The 16072-nt window shown below is 37.4% G+C and overlaps 1 protein-coding gene across 10 annotated transcripts in view; it reads right to left on the reverse strand.

Moving 5' to 3' along the window:
• LOC110829632 (EGFR adapter protein) overlaps positions 1-16072 on the reverse strand; it is a 743671-nt gene that overhangs the window by 254811 nt on the left and 472788 nt on the right. For 9 of the 10 annotated variants that reach the window (XM_087358340.1, XM_087358342.1, XM_087358338.1 and 6 more), the window contains one exon: positions 5047-5121. In XM_087358340.1, coding sequence (XP_087214466.1) covers positions 5047-5121 — 75 coding nt within the window. The remainder of the gene's footprint in view (positions 1-5046; positions 5122-16072) is intronic. The other variant, XM_087358345.1, reaches the window with a different exon arrangement.

Here is a 16072-nt window from a genome sequence, read left to right on the forward strand (position 1 = left end):
CGCTGATTGTTGAGAGAACAACGTGAGAATTAAGATACATGCCCTGTATTCGACTAATATAACGCAGAATTTTATAGAACTAAATATCAGGTTGCCTGACGCAGATATAAACCGTATAAAGAAAGTGTGTAAGGTGCACTTTGTAAATAACAAACAAACTGCTAAGATACGTCGTCGATTAGACACTGAAAAGATGTAGAGTCGATTGCGTTCCATTTGTCGATACTTCCACGAGCTTCCCCTAAGTCAGATATCGATGTTGGTACTAAATTGGAATATTAATCCATGTCTACAAGGCTCGATTATTCAAGGCTCTAGGGATCAATTTATGTGCTTACACAGAGCTTGATTATTGCTCATTTGTGCTCAAAATGGGATTCGGCAGATCCAATTTCTAATTGCCTATTGTATTATGGATATTTAATTGGCGTAACCAAGAGATAGGTGGAAACCAATTATACCGCTAATATGTACGAAATATACTTCCACTGATTCACTGGACGAAAGCTGACACAGATATCTGTTAAACCTAATACAGTAAACGGTTTCTATGTTAGAAACTTAAGGAGAGAGAGAGAAAAAAAAGATAAACTTGTTTTGTGTGGTTTAGTGAAATAATTGAAGTAGAGATTACAAGTATGAAAATGGCGCCTGTACTCAGGCAGACGACGCAACCCACAGGCTGGAATAAGGAGAGACGCCTTGATCATTATCTGAGTCTCGCTTTGTAACCTTCCCGAATTCAGCTCTTCCCACCGCAGGGTTACTCAACTTGCGTCCTCCCATAACAAGACTGCGCATATAACTGATTACAAAGTTCTTACGTTAATTTGAAGTTCCCAATACTTAACTAAACACGCTATGCAGACTTGTGGAAGAGATACAGCTTAATGCATTCCTAATCATGGTACTAGACGGAGGTGAGTGGTTAGCTTCACACTCCAGTGGCTTTACCCTCAATGAAATAAACCATTAATAGGTGGCTTGGAAGGACCCAGAGACGGTCTAGATGTTGTGGCGAAGACAAAAAATCCTTTGCTGTCGAGAATCAAACCCTGATCGTCGAGGTAGAAACACAGATTCTATACTGACCAAGTTATTTTAAAACCTCACGTTTATTCTAATTATAATATTATTGGTTTGTTTAACTGTACTTTGTTATCGCCATTTGTGGTATAACGTATTATTAAATGATGATTACGAAACTTTAGTTGGGTAAATGTTGGAGAATATTTTGACTTAATAAGAATCTATTAAGAAGGCAATGGAATAAATAGCATGAGGAATTTCACACAATTTTTATTTCACGAAACAGATGCTACAATCAAGGACAATGATATCGGTGGGACATGAAACTCGCACTGGAGAAATGACAAAGGCACAGGAACTTAGTCTAGAAAGCTGAAGGAAAGATATAACTTCAAGGATATGTGAGTAAAAATAAGGATAATACTAAAATATATTTTAAAGAAACAAGAAAAAAGGGTTTATACTGGATTTATCTAACTCAGGATGTAGACTGATTGTAGGCTCTTGTCAACACGGTAACGAACCTTCGAGTTGCATTCCAAGGCATTAAGTTTCTTAAGTAGGAGAAGCGAAAGTGTGTAAAATTGGAGAGACTGCAGCGTATCAGTTGATTAGCCCCGATGTTTCAGGAAACTCGGACGAGGCTACAGAACAAGGAGCAGTAGCGTTATACAGCACGCGGTTAATTATGACGCTTTTAATTTCGGTTTAAATTCTCGTCCTCTGCTTCTCCTATTCCCGGAGAAGCATAACCAGACGACATCAGCGCGGCAAATACGCACATAACGCGCGGGAGGGGGGGGGGGGGGGGCAGGGTGACCCTCATTCTCAGCCGTCTCGAGATCTGGCTATTAAAGCTCACACATTAAAAAAATGGAAAACCACTTTCATGTTGAAATAACACAGCTTTTTAGTGCAATTTTATACAAAGTAAAATTTAATTAAGATCTATCTAATAGCGTGCAAACGTTCCAAATCTTAGTGAAATGTTTTTTAACCGGAGAAGAAAAGTCTACGACTGTTTGGTGTTGGATAAAACAGAAGTACACAGAATAAGATCAGATTTGACTTGGAGAATACATAATTTTATTTTCCAATTTCTTCAAAATACTTCACATGAGTAGCTTAGGTGGAGGCATTTATATCGAATTACGTTGCCCGCAGGAGTTACCTACTGTGCGGGTGGCCATGGTTCGTTTCCCAATAATGCAAATTTTAATCACCACAGCTTAGGAAGTCAACAAATTTAATTCCTTTTTAAATTCTTTGCATTTTTTGTTTTTTCTTCTTTTATGTATACTCAAGAACGAGAGGACTGATTTGTAGCTAATTTCTTAACAATTCAGGAGCTTTAAATGTTTATCAAAAATTTCGTTGTTCTTGCTGCTAACATATTTCATCACAAGTCTCTGATTTCTTGTTTCTTCTCGAATTGTTGGACCCACCCTGCAGATGTCTTTATGGGAAAATGTTTATTTTAAACATTTAACGATGACAAACCAACGAATTTTCTCGTTTTCGGATGTGAATAAAGGAAGATATCAAATAAGCAACGTAAGGTATTAAAAATAAGTTAAATTTTACAGCCTCCAAAAACTATTACAGACACGGTGATTAGAAGGAACTACTTTATCGAGAATCGACCACCGGTCTCTCGTACCGAATGTAAGATACCAACTGATTATCGCGGAGATGTACACTACTTTTATATTATTTATGAAGAAACAGTAAAGTGGAAAATAAATTTGTATATTATAAAAAAAAGGTGGAGGATTGTCACTTATAATTTTTGCCAGGGAGTTGAAAGAGGTTATACTATCATTTTGCAAAACAGTAGCCGGTTTTCAACCAACCTGGTCTCGTTGTCATTTAACTCGTATTTCTCTTTGTAGCACAAAGAGCCAAACTTGGAAGCAAAATATATTATAAGACCATATTTATCATTCTATATTGATTGAGTTTTCCGTGGAAATAACACGAGATTAAATATTTTTCTCTCAGAATTTAACTCGTGACCAAAACGAAAACACACAATGAATCATTCAATGCAGAAGGTGTCGTATGCATGGATGATTGAATCGCCCGAGTACACAGACCAACGTGCGCAATACGAAATCAAAAATGATGTGATGGCGTTTTTACCGGATTCCCACCCTGTCGATTCGCATCTTGAATCAAACCAGTCAGCTACTGCTCCTACGTTCTTTGACAAGGCTACCAGACTGGCATGCTCACGTCAGTAAAAGTTTAAATCACACAAGCTGTCGATTTATCTCACTCAGAGCAGGAGGTGAATCTTACTATACCCTAAACGTTTACTCTTAGAATATGTAATCCATGGGTCTGCTACCGAGGCTGGCCCGTTATCTGGTTCAAAGTTATTTTAATGAGGAAGCCAGTCTACGATATAGGCACTGTTGTTTTTATGAAACTGACTTCGTTACTGGTCTAATGTTATTCCGAAATAATGATAGTTCCGTAAAAGTAAATTTTGTTTTCTTTGACAAACTTCGATGCTATCGGCAAGCCAAGAGCTTAACTCAAAAATAATACAGTATTTATACAGTCAAAGTTCCCTGTGTATGAATCAGGAAATTGAAATCAAACACCTAGAAGTTTCGGACCTCCCCAATATTTATATAAAATATCAGTGCCCTAAGTTTTACTGCACGGAAATTCAACAAATATTTACATTTCTTTATCAATACATACACTGGCCGAAAGCTTATCGTAAGCAAGATAATTCAATACGTATTACTGAATATTACAGGAATTATTGTAATTATTAATATAGAACTGAATTGAATTATAACAAAACCATCTTCACCAAGACTCGAACCTAGGAGAGTTATCGAGTTTATGATCTTAGCTACTCTATTCTTCTCACAGAAATAAACAAATCTGTTCTTCGCAACTTTATTCCATTGTAACAAGTTTCCGAGATACAGAAACCAACTCCACCAGGACTCAAACCCAGGAAAGATTTTCGAGGTTGCAGTCATTGTTCCTGTAATTTACACGTCGAAGCAAATACTTCGTTCTTGGAGACGTGCTTATATTGTGACAAGTTTCCGAGATACGAAAACCATCTCCATCAGGACTCAAACCCAGGAAAGATTTTCGAAGTTCCAGCCATTGCTCCTGTAATTTAGGCTACACGTCGAAGCAAATACGTACTTCGTTCTTGGAGACGTGCTTATACTGTGACTAGTATCCAAGAAACAGAAAGCACCCTCGCAGGGTTTCAACCCAGGATACTTCAAGGATGCTACGATTGGTAAAAATCGGTGGGTCCGCTCCCGAGCTATCAGCGATGAGCGCACACATCCACAGTTTCAAGCTGAGTGGTTGCAGTGTTAACAGCAGCGGAATTCGACAAATACATTTCATATTGATCTTTATTCAGCGAAAACTTATCATAAACACAATCATTCGATACATATTGTTGAATATCAGTGGAAAAATTATTCCTAATCCCTACATCTTCACCGGGATTGAAAATCAGAACAATTTTCGGAGTTGTAATATTTGTTCCTGTAACTTAAACGTAGAAATCGTCCTTGCTTCAAATCTTGTACGCTGCTTAGATTACGAACTACAAAAACCATCTTCACGGGACCAAGAACTCAGGATAAAATATAGATAACCCAAGTCACTACTGATGAATTTAAAAATCACGCTCAGTTCAAACTTAGTTAAAGAGCGCATGGCTTTTAAATGAGGCGCAAAGTTTAGATAAGGCTCAAATCACAATTAGATTACGGTCACATCACGCTTACATCGCCCGCACGTCACGCGTTGATAAAAAAATTGTACTAGAAATTTAAATTCCTCACACCAAATCCAAATAAAACCAATCCATCCAACTATGAATAGGGCCAATAAAATTAAAGTGTATCGAGGAAATACTTTATATAATTTCCGTTCTACTTGTACGAAGTCTGAGGGCACAAACACGAAATTCTTGAAACACTGAACGACTTTAATGCTGAAAACAGAAACATTTCTGGCTCTTACCTTTCCGTCGGGGCTGCATACTTTGATTCCTGCCAACGAAATGACGAGAAGAACGGACTTGGTGCGAGCACTGCCCTGCGGAGAAACACAACACTAACGTCAATAAACCAAATCTAATAAAATTTGACATTTTTATGGCGGTAAATATTTGGACTGTAGTCTTCTAATAAACGACGCAGTCTTGCCTTGCATGTAGTCACCAAAGTTTCGGGGGAGTATAACGCTTCCATCTTCATGATAGAAGGAGGCCATATATTCCTTCAAAATATCAGTAGCCACTTCCAATACTACACGGCGTCATAACCCAGAAGACCACCATCGACATCACAGATGGACAACATCATATCTCATACAATTGTAAAATTCTTTGTCACATACCTTCATACTTTGAGAGTGATTGTCTTCTGAGTTGTTGCGCCATGCAGTCTGGTAGAGATTCACCGACGTTTCAGAGATGTTTACTGCCTGCATCATCAAGACAATGTTGGTAAACTTCTACCAGTCTACACGGCGCAACATCACAGAAGACAGCCATTTTTATAAGTAGCTGTAACAACCAAAGAACACAATAGACTGTCATATTCGTCAAATATATTATTTACTCAAGTGGTTTAACGTTCTTTCTACTTTTCTCATTTTATAAGCAGAGATGGCCGATTGTACCATCAGATCCGTATATTCATATGCCCACCAAGGACACTAACAACCTCAAATTCTCCTACCGTCACCACCAGATAAGTTATTTATGAAAACAAGTTGCATACCGAGTTCGTGCGTACATTTTCTGTCTCCACACAGAATTTCCAATACGTAGCTCCAATGGCTGTATTGGTTGCAGCTGTCAAACCCAGAAAGCGAATCGAAGGATTTCAGGCAGTCGCCATATTGCGCTTTCACACTACAACAAAAGCATTTAGCACAAGTTGTGTGTGTTTTTATTATTTATTATGATACAACATTTCAGAATTTAATTGAATAGCAGAAGTTTAAGTGGCCTCCATGTTGGTGTTATTAATGGCACGACATTAAAATATACAAAGGTTTGGTGACCTCTAGCGGCAAGACGGTCAAACCAAATTCGTCTACTAGTAACACAGTCAGGTTGGAGAAGTGGCCATAATAAAACTTTTCCCCTATATTTCGTTTTACATGAAGAAAGTATTTTAAAAATTGAACTACTCATTTGAAAACAGGGATCTTACATAAACATTTTTCTCCTGACAAATAGCATTTGGGACAAATTTGTGCATCCTTGCCTCGCATGTTACATATGAAGTGTCAGTCACCAGAGACTCGATGGAACGAGCATACAAGTAAGCTTTTCAAGTCTTCATATAAAAGACTTCATATCTTTTATGATAGACCATGCATAGTGCTTACAGCTTGCGGGAAAAAAACAGCTACTGGCTGGAAACATGATGAACAGAGATGGCGAATATGTGAAAAGAAGACAGAAGCTTCATTGTCTTAAAATCCGCTGAACTGAGAGAAACCAAGCTAGGTAGGACGGCAGGGGGGATGCTTACCCTATCACTCATGGTCATAATTACTGAGCCCTAGGGGGTGAGGCTACTATTGTTTCACTGCAGTGATTAAAAAAGTTCGTGTATGGGAAGGGGGTTAGGAAAGAAACATGGGGGATGAATTGCGGGACGCACAAACTGTTGGTCTAGTTATTGAAGGATGTCGACTACGCTGGATTCCACCAGAGTCCATAGTTAATTTAAGTGACGTACAAGGGACAGAATTGCTTGAGTGTCTCAAAGTACTTTGGAGTTTAGGATTAGTTTTAAAAATACTTGTTTATATGATTATTGTAAAGGATAATTCTGATCATAGCTCATGCTATAAAAGACAGTGAAAATCATTTTTTATTGCAATGAGGCTAATCCCAATGTCCGCGCAGTTTAAGGTACGTAACTACTCGAACACTGGGGTCACATACTCGTATCCCACTTTGGCCATGGATGTTTATTAGTGTATTCATGTGTAAAGCTCTGTGTGTGTAGAGACCTTGCAATGCTATGATCTGATCACCCATCTAGCGAGTACTGCTCTACGCAGAATAGTCTGAACTACTGAAAGAGCTTCGTTAAATAAATTATAAATTAATAAAGCAAGTCCTGATACTAGACTGAATACGCGATTAGAAAACCCTTACATTCGAGAATTTTAATTCTTGAACCGGTTTCAAAATTACGTATATCCAGGCTATTGTTCACGTACTGCATGAAACTTAATACATATTATTAACTTAAATGCAGCCTGGAAATTCATATGCGAAATGTGTACGCTTTCTGTGGCAGGTATAAATATTATTTATTTACAATTTATTAATGATTGACTTTGTAAGCAATGAAACAGAAAGAACAACTTAGTGAGCGGTCGTGAACAAATGTAAGATACGATTCTGGCATAAAGATTACTGTCTTCTGGGATGATGTGTCGTCTAGCTTGGTACAAACTGACATGTTTCAGAGATTTCTATTCCTCCATCATCATCATCATCATCAGGGCGATATGTAAGCCGCGTAGTTGTAACCAATCCATTTCGAACGATTTAATTTGTATGTTGTTCTGGGTAGTCATGTATGCGATCAAGAAATAAAACATTTAACTATTCAGTGATACCCGTGGCAATCCGGGACTTCGCCGTTCACACTCGACCTGCAATTTCCAATGTGGGCATGAATTGTTGTATACTTTTCCCCCGCACGGTTCTGTAATATGACGTATGATGTTATAGTCCCTCATCCAAATTTTCCTGAACGCGTGAACATGATTCACTACCTCATTCATATTAATTCTTATTCAAAATAGGCCAGATAGTGCGTAATCTATGAAAGAAGATTTGCGCTGCCTAAATTAACTAAACCTTTAACACTGGGTTTTTAATTACAAACACACTCTTTTGTTTTATACTTCCATTTAACATATAAATTAAGTTTCCAGAAAGCTGCACATGGTTAGCTTATCATGACATGGAATGAAAGAGCAGGTTTAGTTTCACTGATGTCATACACAAAAGATATAACAGAAAGATCAGTTACAAAGCCTATCTCGTTCAGAACATGGAAAAGGTTAAAATGAAATAAAACATTTTTGCTGGGTGTGCCCTGAACATTACGGCTTTATTTTCTGTTTCTATCAGTTTCAGATTTACTCGGAAACTGAGGGTATGTTACAGAAGCATGTGCTTGGTCCCTCATCAATAGGCTGGCGTTGCACATCAAACGACGATGTTTATGAATATGTGACGTCCAGTGACCAAGAGACAACTTGGTCGACTATGCTCTTCTGTCACAGATAGGTAACTCTGCTTAGGCACTCCTGTGAGGCAGAGGGGCTCTGCCTCACGCCAGGTCAACCTATATAGATAAATAGTGTGACCTCTTCTTAGTCTGCTTCGCGTGTAACGGCAACACGCTATAAATTTATTTGACAAAATATACTATAATATACTAAGGTTTTAATGGTCATGATAAAAATTCAACCTGTAGGGCTTTTCCGCAGACTTGTAGGGGCTCTGAGGCGGATATGAAAGTTCTAGCAAATGTAACGTTATCTTTGTACATGTAGGGGATTTGATATATTTAAAACAAAAATTGATTCTCTCAGTCATATTATATAATGTTTATGTTAATTACATTCACTGTAAATTAATACGCACATTTTTTACACTCTCAATTCCCACTCACAAAGTCAACTCGTGTCAATGGAACTACTGTTACCATCCATATGGCATAAATTGCCCTGATTCAATATGTTGTGTTTATTACTTTTACTCTTGTGCTGTATCTGTAATTGACCATTTGACTGTTGATGCAGCGTAATAATAATGAAGAAATTAAATGAAAAATACTGAGACAAGAATGCGAGGGGGGGGGGGGGTGAAGGTATCACACAATGTTAATGTAGATATTAGGCGGAAATAAACTGTATTCAAATTGGGTGAAGTAAATGGTCATATCCACTTACCAGACACATTATTCCAGGCTCGCACTGGAATGTAGGGTGTATAGGCCCAACTGCCTCCAGACAATTAAAATTCATTCACTCTTCTGAGCGGCAGTTACAGCGATAACGACCTATAAATGTATTCCTGTGGTACCCAGTTCGAACCATCAACCCGTACAGAGAAATTACGAATTGTCCCTCCAAATAGACCATGGATATCTTCTTACAAATAATCGTTACATACTCACAAGTTATGGTCATAAACTTCAGTGCTGTATAACCTGTAGAGATGAAACAGAGCCGACTACTAACATGGCAATGATTTGCCCCATCATTAATTCAAATTTCCGTCAATGGTTGCTGAGATGCAATGCCAAACCGTTTCACCGCTGGACGAACTTCGGCGCAAATCCACACATTACTCCTTAAAGACGCGACGTCTCCTTTCGGCTTGTTTCAAGAAGGCAGAGTGCAGTTTACAACGGCGTCACCTGACTTGAATTTTTTTTAACTAACAGAGAATAGCGGTGAACACATCCATTAAACTTTTTTAATTAAGAGGGAACACCAGTACTTTCTTTAGGTATAAGAACAAGAACTCACTGCAGTAGGAACAGAGTGTATTCTCTAGTGACAAGGGCCTCAGCTAACCGTCATCTACAAATTGTAAACCAGAACAGTAATTATCATTTCTTACAACTGGCGTCATAACGTAGACAGCTCATTCTCTGCACTCTGCTACTGTCTTACAAAATTTTGACGAGATCAGCTAAGGTCCTGACAGGATGTCTCCAAATACAAGTTTCAGTTTGAATATTTTACGCCCATTATTTTCAGTTACATAGAACTTGTGTTCAAAATCATAAATTCTAAGTCGTCAGAACTTAAAGACTGATACTTCATGTAAAACAGAAGACACGCATCTGAGTTCAATATAAAATTCTTAATCATGTGAGTAACAAGGCTCCAACTGCAGTAAAATCATATATGCATACAGTTTGAACACTTCGGGATCATTTGGATTGGATGCTGATATAAATGACTCAGTTTTAACGGAACGTTTGAGAACCCCGTATTCTCTCATTTGATACCAAGCGTAGTAATTGCCTTCAATTAAAATACGATTTCAAGAGCATATTAAAATGTATGCTATTCAGTAAATTTGTAACTGCGAGCTAACTTTGAAATTAACATATGCAAAAGTAACGTATCTCTTGATTTCAAGATGTGATAGTGATTTTGGGAATAGCATGGAGACCTGGTAAATACACAAAATTTCATTATTAAAAACATTTAAAAACAGATCGAAGTCTGAAGGTTTCTGACGATGTGTTATAATATGATAATTGTTCTTTTGGTATTTGTCCATCGTGTAATTACTAGAATAATAAAATCACAATTTTTTGGGACGCTAGAGCCTACCTCCGACTCCAGATAAAAAAAGGAGAAAGGGCATAAAGCCTGTTGGACCCTCTGATTGAGCTAGCTCAACCAGAGGCCCCGAAAGATAATCTGTTTACATTAAGAATCACACGAAACCCAAATACAGAATGCAGCGTTACTGAATTTTAAAGCAGACAGTGCATAAAACCACTAGATCTTAAAATGCTGGTACATACCAAACGATTCGTGAAATATTTTGACTACAATTTTGTAATACTTGAAGAATCCATTCCGTTTGATCTTCGCATTGTAATGCCCAAGCTTGTTTTAATAACGTTCCACAAACTACAATCCGTAAGCATTACACTGAGGGAGACGGACGGCTGTGATAAGGCTGAGTTGCTTTTATCTTACTTTAAAGCCAGGAGACGTAGGAAAAGGGTGCGTAGCGTTTAATTACAGAACTCCGCAGACACGTGGAGACAATGCAATCTCATCAGTCATATGAACCATGGGCAGTGATGTTCTTTCATTCATTCTACTGTTCCGCCTACAAGTAGAAATTACGTCAAAGCACAATAAGGAAGTTTCAAAGTATAAGGGTTCGCAGTCTCCAGTACAGCAAAAGAAGTTCCCTTCCTAATAATTATTTGTATATTATAAGGTAAGAAATAATTTGTAGGCAACAAATTCTTGCTGAAGAAACTTAATAAAACTATCATACATGTAAGATTTCTACTTACACTAGACATATTTTGGGAAAAATAGAACAGCAAATCAAGTAACAATCATTACACTTTTTTCCAGATCAAAATCGCTAGATTTGATTTGATTAGCTAAATTTCTGAGTTCAACGTACAACTTCGACTTTTCGACAGACATTATAATTGCCATCTTCATGGCGAATATATAATAGTTGACAATCAATTTAATTCGAAGCTACATACGTTTTGCAGTTGGTTTAGTATTGTTAATTACCTTAAGAATAAGACAATCGTCCTATTAATTTATCTGATGCGAAATTCGCAATTGATACCAGATTGTTACATAATTTATGACAGAATGTTTACACTGATGTAAAGTTGGTAAGTTCAGTGTGTGTTCATCCTACTGTAGCAGAATACAACAGAAGGAGCTATTAAGTAGTTCCGGACGACATTCTACTAAACTGCACTTACTGCCTTATAAGACAAACTGCTCCCACACATCTTGTGCTCCTGTAGCATAAGAGGAAGGGCAGAATGAAGGAGAAGGAGATACATCTCCCAGTGATCCAAAGAGGAGGAAACCAAATGATGAGATGCTGGAAGAGGAGGAATACGACGAGTAAATTCAGGATTTCACTAATTGGAGCGGAAGCGGCGAAAACTGTATCCCAACCACAAACTAACCAAGATACAATCTACACGTTTATCCAATATATAACAGTAAACCAGTGTTGAGAGTCACGTAGACCGGCGGTAACTATACCTGTGTAGCTGGTCGGTGGAATGGTGCGTCAACAAACAGAAGCAAGGAAACGAACATAGATAAAGTGTTCACAATGTACAAATTTTTAATATAAATATAAGTTTTAATCATTGATATAATTATTTAAATTGCATTTAACAATTAGATTGTTAAGGATATTAAATGCTTACATGAATGTATTGGAATTTTTTAAAGTAATTTTAATTTTTTATTAAGTTTAAGTTGTACTGGTTTAAAGGTCAGAAGTTATATTTTAATTAACGAATTACACCGGGGCATCAGTAGAAAGGATACAAAGAAAATTAAACGACAGAAAGATTTTATTTCTCGCAAAAAGTGTCTAAATATGTAACCTATGATCATGTAGTTACACATCAATAAGGTTTGTAATAATTTCACAAATACAAAGTTGAAGAAAATTGCAAGAATAAGTAGCATGAACATGTGCTAAGAGAGAAGCCAAACAGGGTAACTCAGATAATTTTTGAATACAAATACACAGGCCAGAAAGGCATGGTATATCTTAGGAGGAAATGAGCAGAAAATTCCTTCTTGAGCCGGAATGAATCAACGGCCTACCAGTTAGATGAAGCTGATTAACAAATTTATTTGCATAATTAGCTGCATTTTCAAGTTCCTGACTGACAACAAATATGCCATTTCTGGATCTAATTAGGACAAATTAAGGTTTATATAGAGACCCTCATTTAACATTCGTAAATGCCTAATGTTTACAAGAGTTAGGTAGATGATAAAGTTTGATTGCGGTAAGTGTGTGGTCTTCGCTGCTTCTCGCAATGTGGCATGTTTGAATAACGCATATGAAAGGACGTACACCGTCAATCATTCTACTCACAGCTATAATCATCCAAATTTTGATGTTACGAAACGCCGCGGATGGATTTGCTAGCAAGTTTCCTTCAAATATGCAATGTTCCGGGTTCGCTTATACACCTAGAATACGACTAAACTGAAATGTGTTACGTGGTTTTTCCTGAGTCCTCCGGCAAATTCCGGAACAGTACTCTACAGAGATATTACTTTCATATCTTTCTGGATTAATAATCTATTAACATCCTCCTATTCGAAACTATGTAACATACGAAGGTGAGAAAATTCAGTTAAGCAACCCAGAAAGAAAATACCTTTACATGTCCTGTTTTCCTGCCATGGTATATCTTCCCATGCAGATATTTTACGTTCGGCTGATGACTCCTCGGAGATACAAGATTCACTTCAATAAGATATGATAATGGAACGTTTTGGCATGAACGTGTTTTGCGCTGGTACGAACAAAAGAAATCTCAATCGCAGAGTTGCGTCTGCTTTCACACCCACCAGTCTGTTTCTTACTCTGCCTACAAAGACCATACGTATGCACAACTGAAGACAGAGTGGATACGTAAAATGTTAGAATCCCTTGACTTTACGGAGGTTACAAAAGGCTGGCGACTAGAGCCCTATAAGCTGAGGAGATATCTTAATGCACCACATAAATCAGCTTGTGCCACCAGCCAAGGCTGTGGCTATGACCAGGCAGGGGAGAAAGGAAAAAGAGACTGCACAAGAGAGAGAAGTGCTGGAAATATACGAGTAGCCGGAAGCTCATGGGACGCTACTAGAAGTCCGCGACGAGAAGCTAGTCGGGAACACTACGTAACCCACTTCACTTTCAGACATCACGCCAAAGACAGAAGAAAGGGAAAGGCAAAGATGCAGCCCTCTAGAAAGCGTATATTATTTTCTGTTGTATTCTTCACCAAATAATATTAGGATGATCAAATATAGGAGGCTAAGATGGAACATACAACTCTGTCTCAGGGAACTGGTTATCGTCAAGAAATGGAATACTAAACATATTTCGTCTACACGCCATAGTGTTTAGATTTTATAAACAATTTAAACACATCTACCGCAAAGAACCCTGAATGGACCCTACATAAAGTTGAGGAAATTCGCACGTTCGCCGTGTTGATTATATTGGCTGAAAGAAATTACAAAGTGCAAAGGTGTGGTGGTTAGTAATGGAGGAATGCAGTGTTTCTCGAGTGGAGGTCCACAAATAGTGCCCAAGGCATCCGCAAGTTAAGTATATTCTACTCTTTCATGAAGAAAGGTATCTTCTCGGTCGTTGTACCATGTAATCTTAATGATGGAGGCAACAAGAACCTCTAAAACGTCAGTAAATTTCTACCAGACTATTATCATAAATATCTGTCAGGCTGTTAAAAAACTATTATAAGGGACAGACATGAACATAATTATAACCAAACATATTTTCCTTTATAGGCAGGATACATAAGGACCTAAACGGTGATGTAACATTCTGTATTCTCATAACTGCTACTTAACACGAAATTATATTTTTCAAATTTTAGTTCCAGTACATTAAAAATATCTAACCTTAAAATGGTTACAATACTGAACACGTTCATACGAAGCCATTGCACTAACAGGCTCATTTCTAAATAATAATAATTAATAATTTAATATCGTTCAGTATCTGACAATTTATTTCTAAATTTTATCACATCAGAATTAAGAGTGATTGCTTTTCAAATGCCCTGTTATAATTATCATGCTCCGACGGCCATGTTAATAAATAGTCCATTATAACGTAGTGTCATTTATATTTTGCTGCAACGTATATAACAAATCGGGTAGACTCCATCAGGTCAGTTTGCCTTCGAGGTTAATTAGGACGCTAAATGGATGATGTAGAATGTGTACATTACACATTCATTAAAGGGGTCCGTCGTAGAAATTGTGGTTACAAATTTATTTTCAGTAGATGTAGGCTTACTTCCGAAAATGAATGACTGGAAACGTATGGGTTGTTCAGTCTCTGACTGTCTGTATTCTATGTAGATGAGAACACGTAAATCATTCATGAACGGATAACACACGAAAGTAATAAGAAAAATTTAAAATTTATTAATTTTGAAGAGCCGGTAATTAATTAAATTAATACTTCTCATACTGTATTTATATTTATATTGGGCAGATCACTTCCATATTAATTAATATTAGATCTCCTAATTTGTCTTTACTGTGTTGTTGAACTGCCCGCCATATAGGGGTCTGTCGAATTGTAACAAAAAACCATGTCAGAAAGAGTGCAGAAATTATTTATTGCCATCAGTCCTTTTGGTCAGATTTTATGTTTTCACGGCGACGAACATGAAGTTGTTGCACCGAGTATTCAAGTAAATATTAACCATTAGCATCCACCCTGATGATAGAGGCAATAAATTATTCGGAAGTCAGTTAATATCTACCTCAGAAAACGGCGCAATACTCCAAAAGACAGAAATTTTATCTCAAAACTCCATATAATTTATCTACAACGGGGATAATATACATTCACAAATATCCATACAACAGATTTAGGAAACAAGAGCGAATATTTAGAATTCTATATGAAAAGAATGGCCAATATTCGTCCGCCATCTTGAAGCCACTTGGATCTGACAACCGACGTAGTGAGAAACAACTAGAAGTTTACGACAAGTAGCTCCTTTACCGTTAGTTGATGGGAATTGTATTTGAGCAACAAAATGAAATATTCAGAAGTATAAATGAAGATACGGAAGAAGCACTTTCACCTTATCCATTATGTATTTAGTAATTTTGATGCTGCTGTTCAGAATGGCAAGATGGGATTGAAGGTTTGAAGATAAGCAGATGGAGGCGGGGGTAAGATGGAATCAGTCACCATGGATACCAAGATATCGAGAAATGACTAAGGTAAGCTACAACGAAGGTGCATACGTTCAACGAGTATCGCGGGTCCAGCCAACAAAGGTAAACGAAAAAATGTTGACAAAGTTTTAAGAAGTACAGAAGACCGCAAAATAATTACAGAAATCGATACTTTGTTTCAGAATATCGGGCTTCTCATTTCAAAATGACATAGTAAAACTACATTTATGTTCAAAAGCAATTGTAAACACGAATATTATACATTTGTACGCTAAGCCGCCTCGAATTCAGTAAATGAGCGTTTGCACATCGGAGCCCCCAGTATCGAATCTCGGTAAGGACATATATTATCCTGGCTGGAATGTTTTGTGATTTTCCCAGTCGTACTTTTCAGAACGGCAAGCTTATTTTAAAGCAGGCAGCACTGCTACCTCCCACTCCCCTTCCAATGTACAACTCATAATCACCCTTCCATTTTTAATTCCAGCAGGATCTCATACATAAATGGTTGCCT

The sequence above is a fragment of the Zootermopsis nevadensis genome, unplaced genomic scaffold (genome assembly GCF_977971745.1).
Source record: "Zootermopsis nevadensis isolate Lab colony 2312 unplaced genomic scaffold, Znev_1.0 Znev_ptg000030l, whole genome shotgun sequence".
Classification (NCBI taxonomy): Eukaryota; Metazoa; Arthropoda; class Insecta; order Blattodea; family Termopsidae; genus Zootermopsis; species Zootermopsis nevadensis.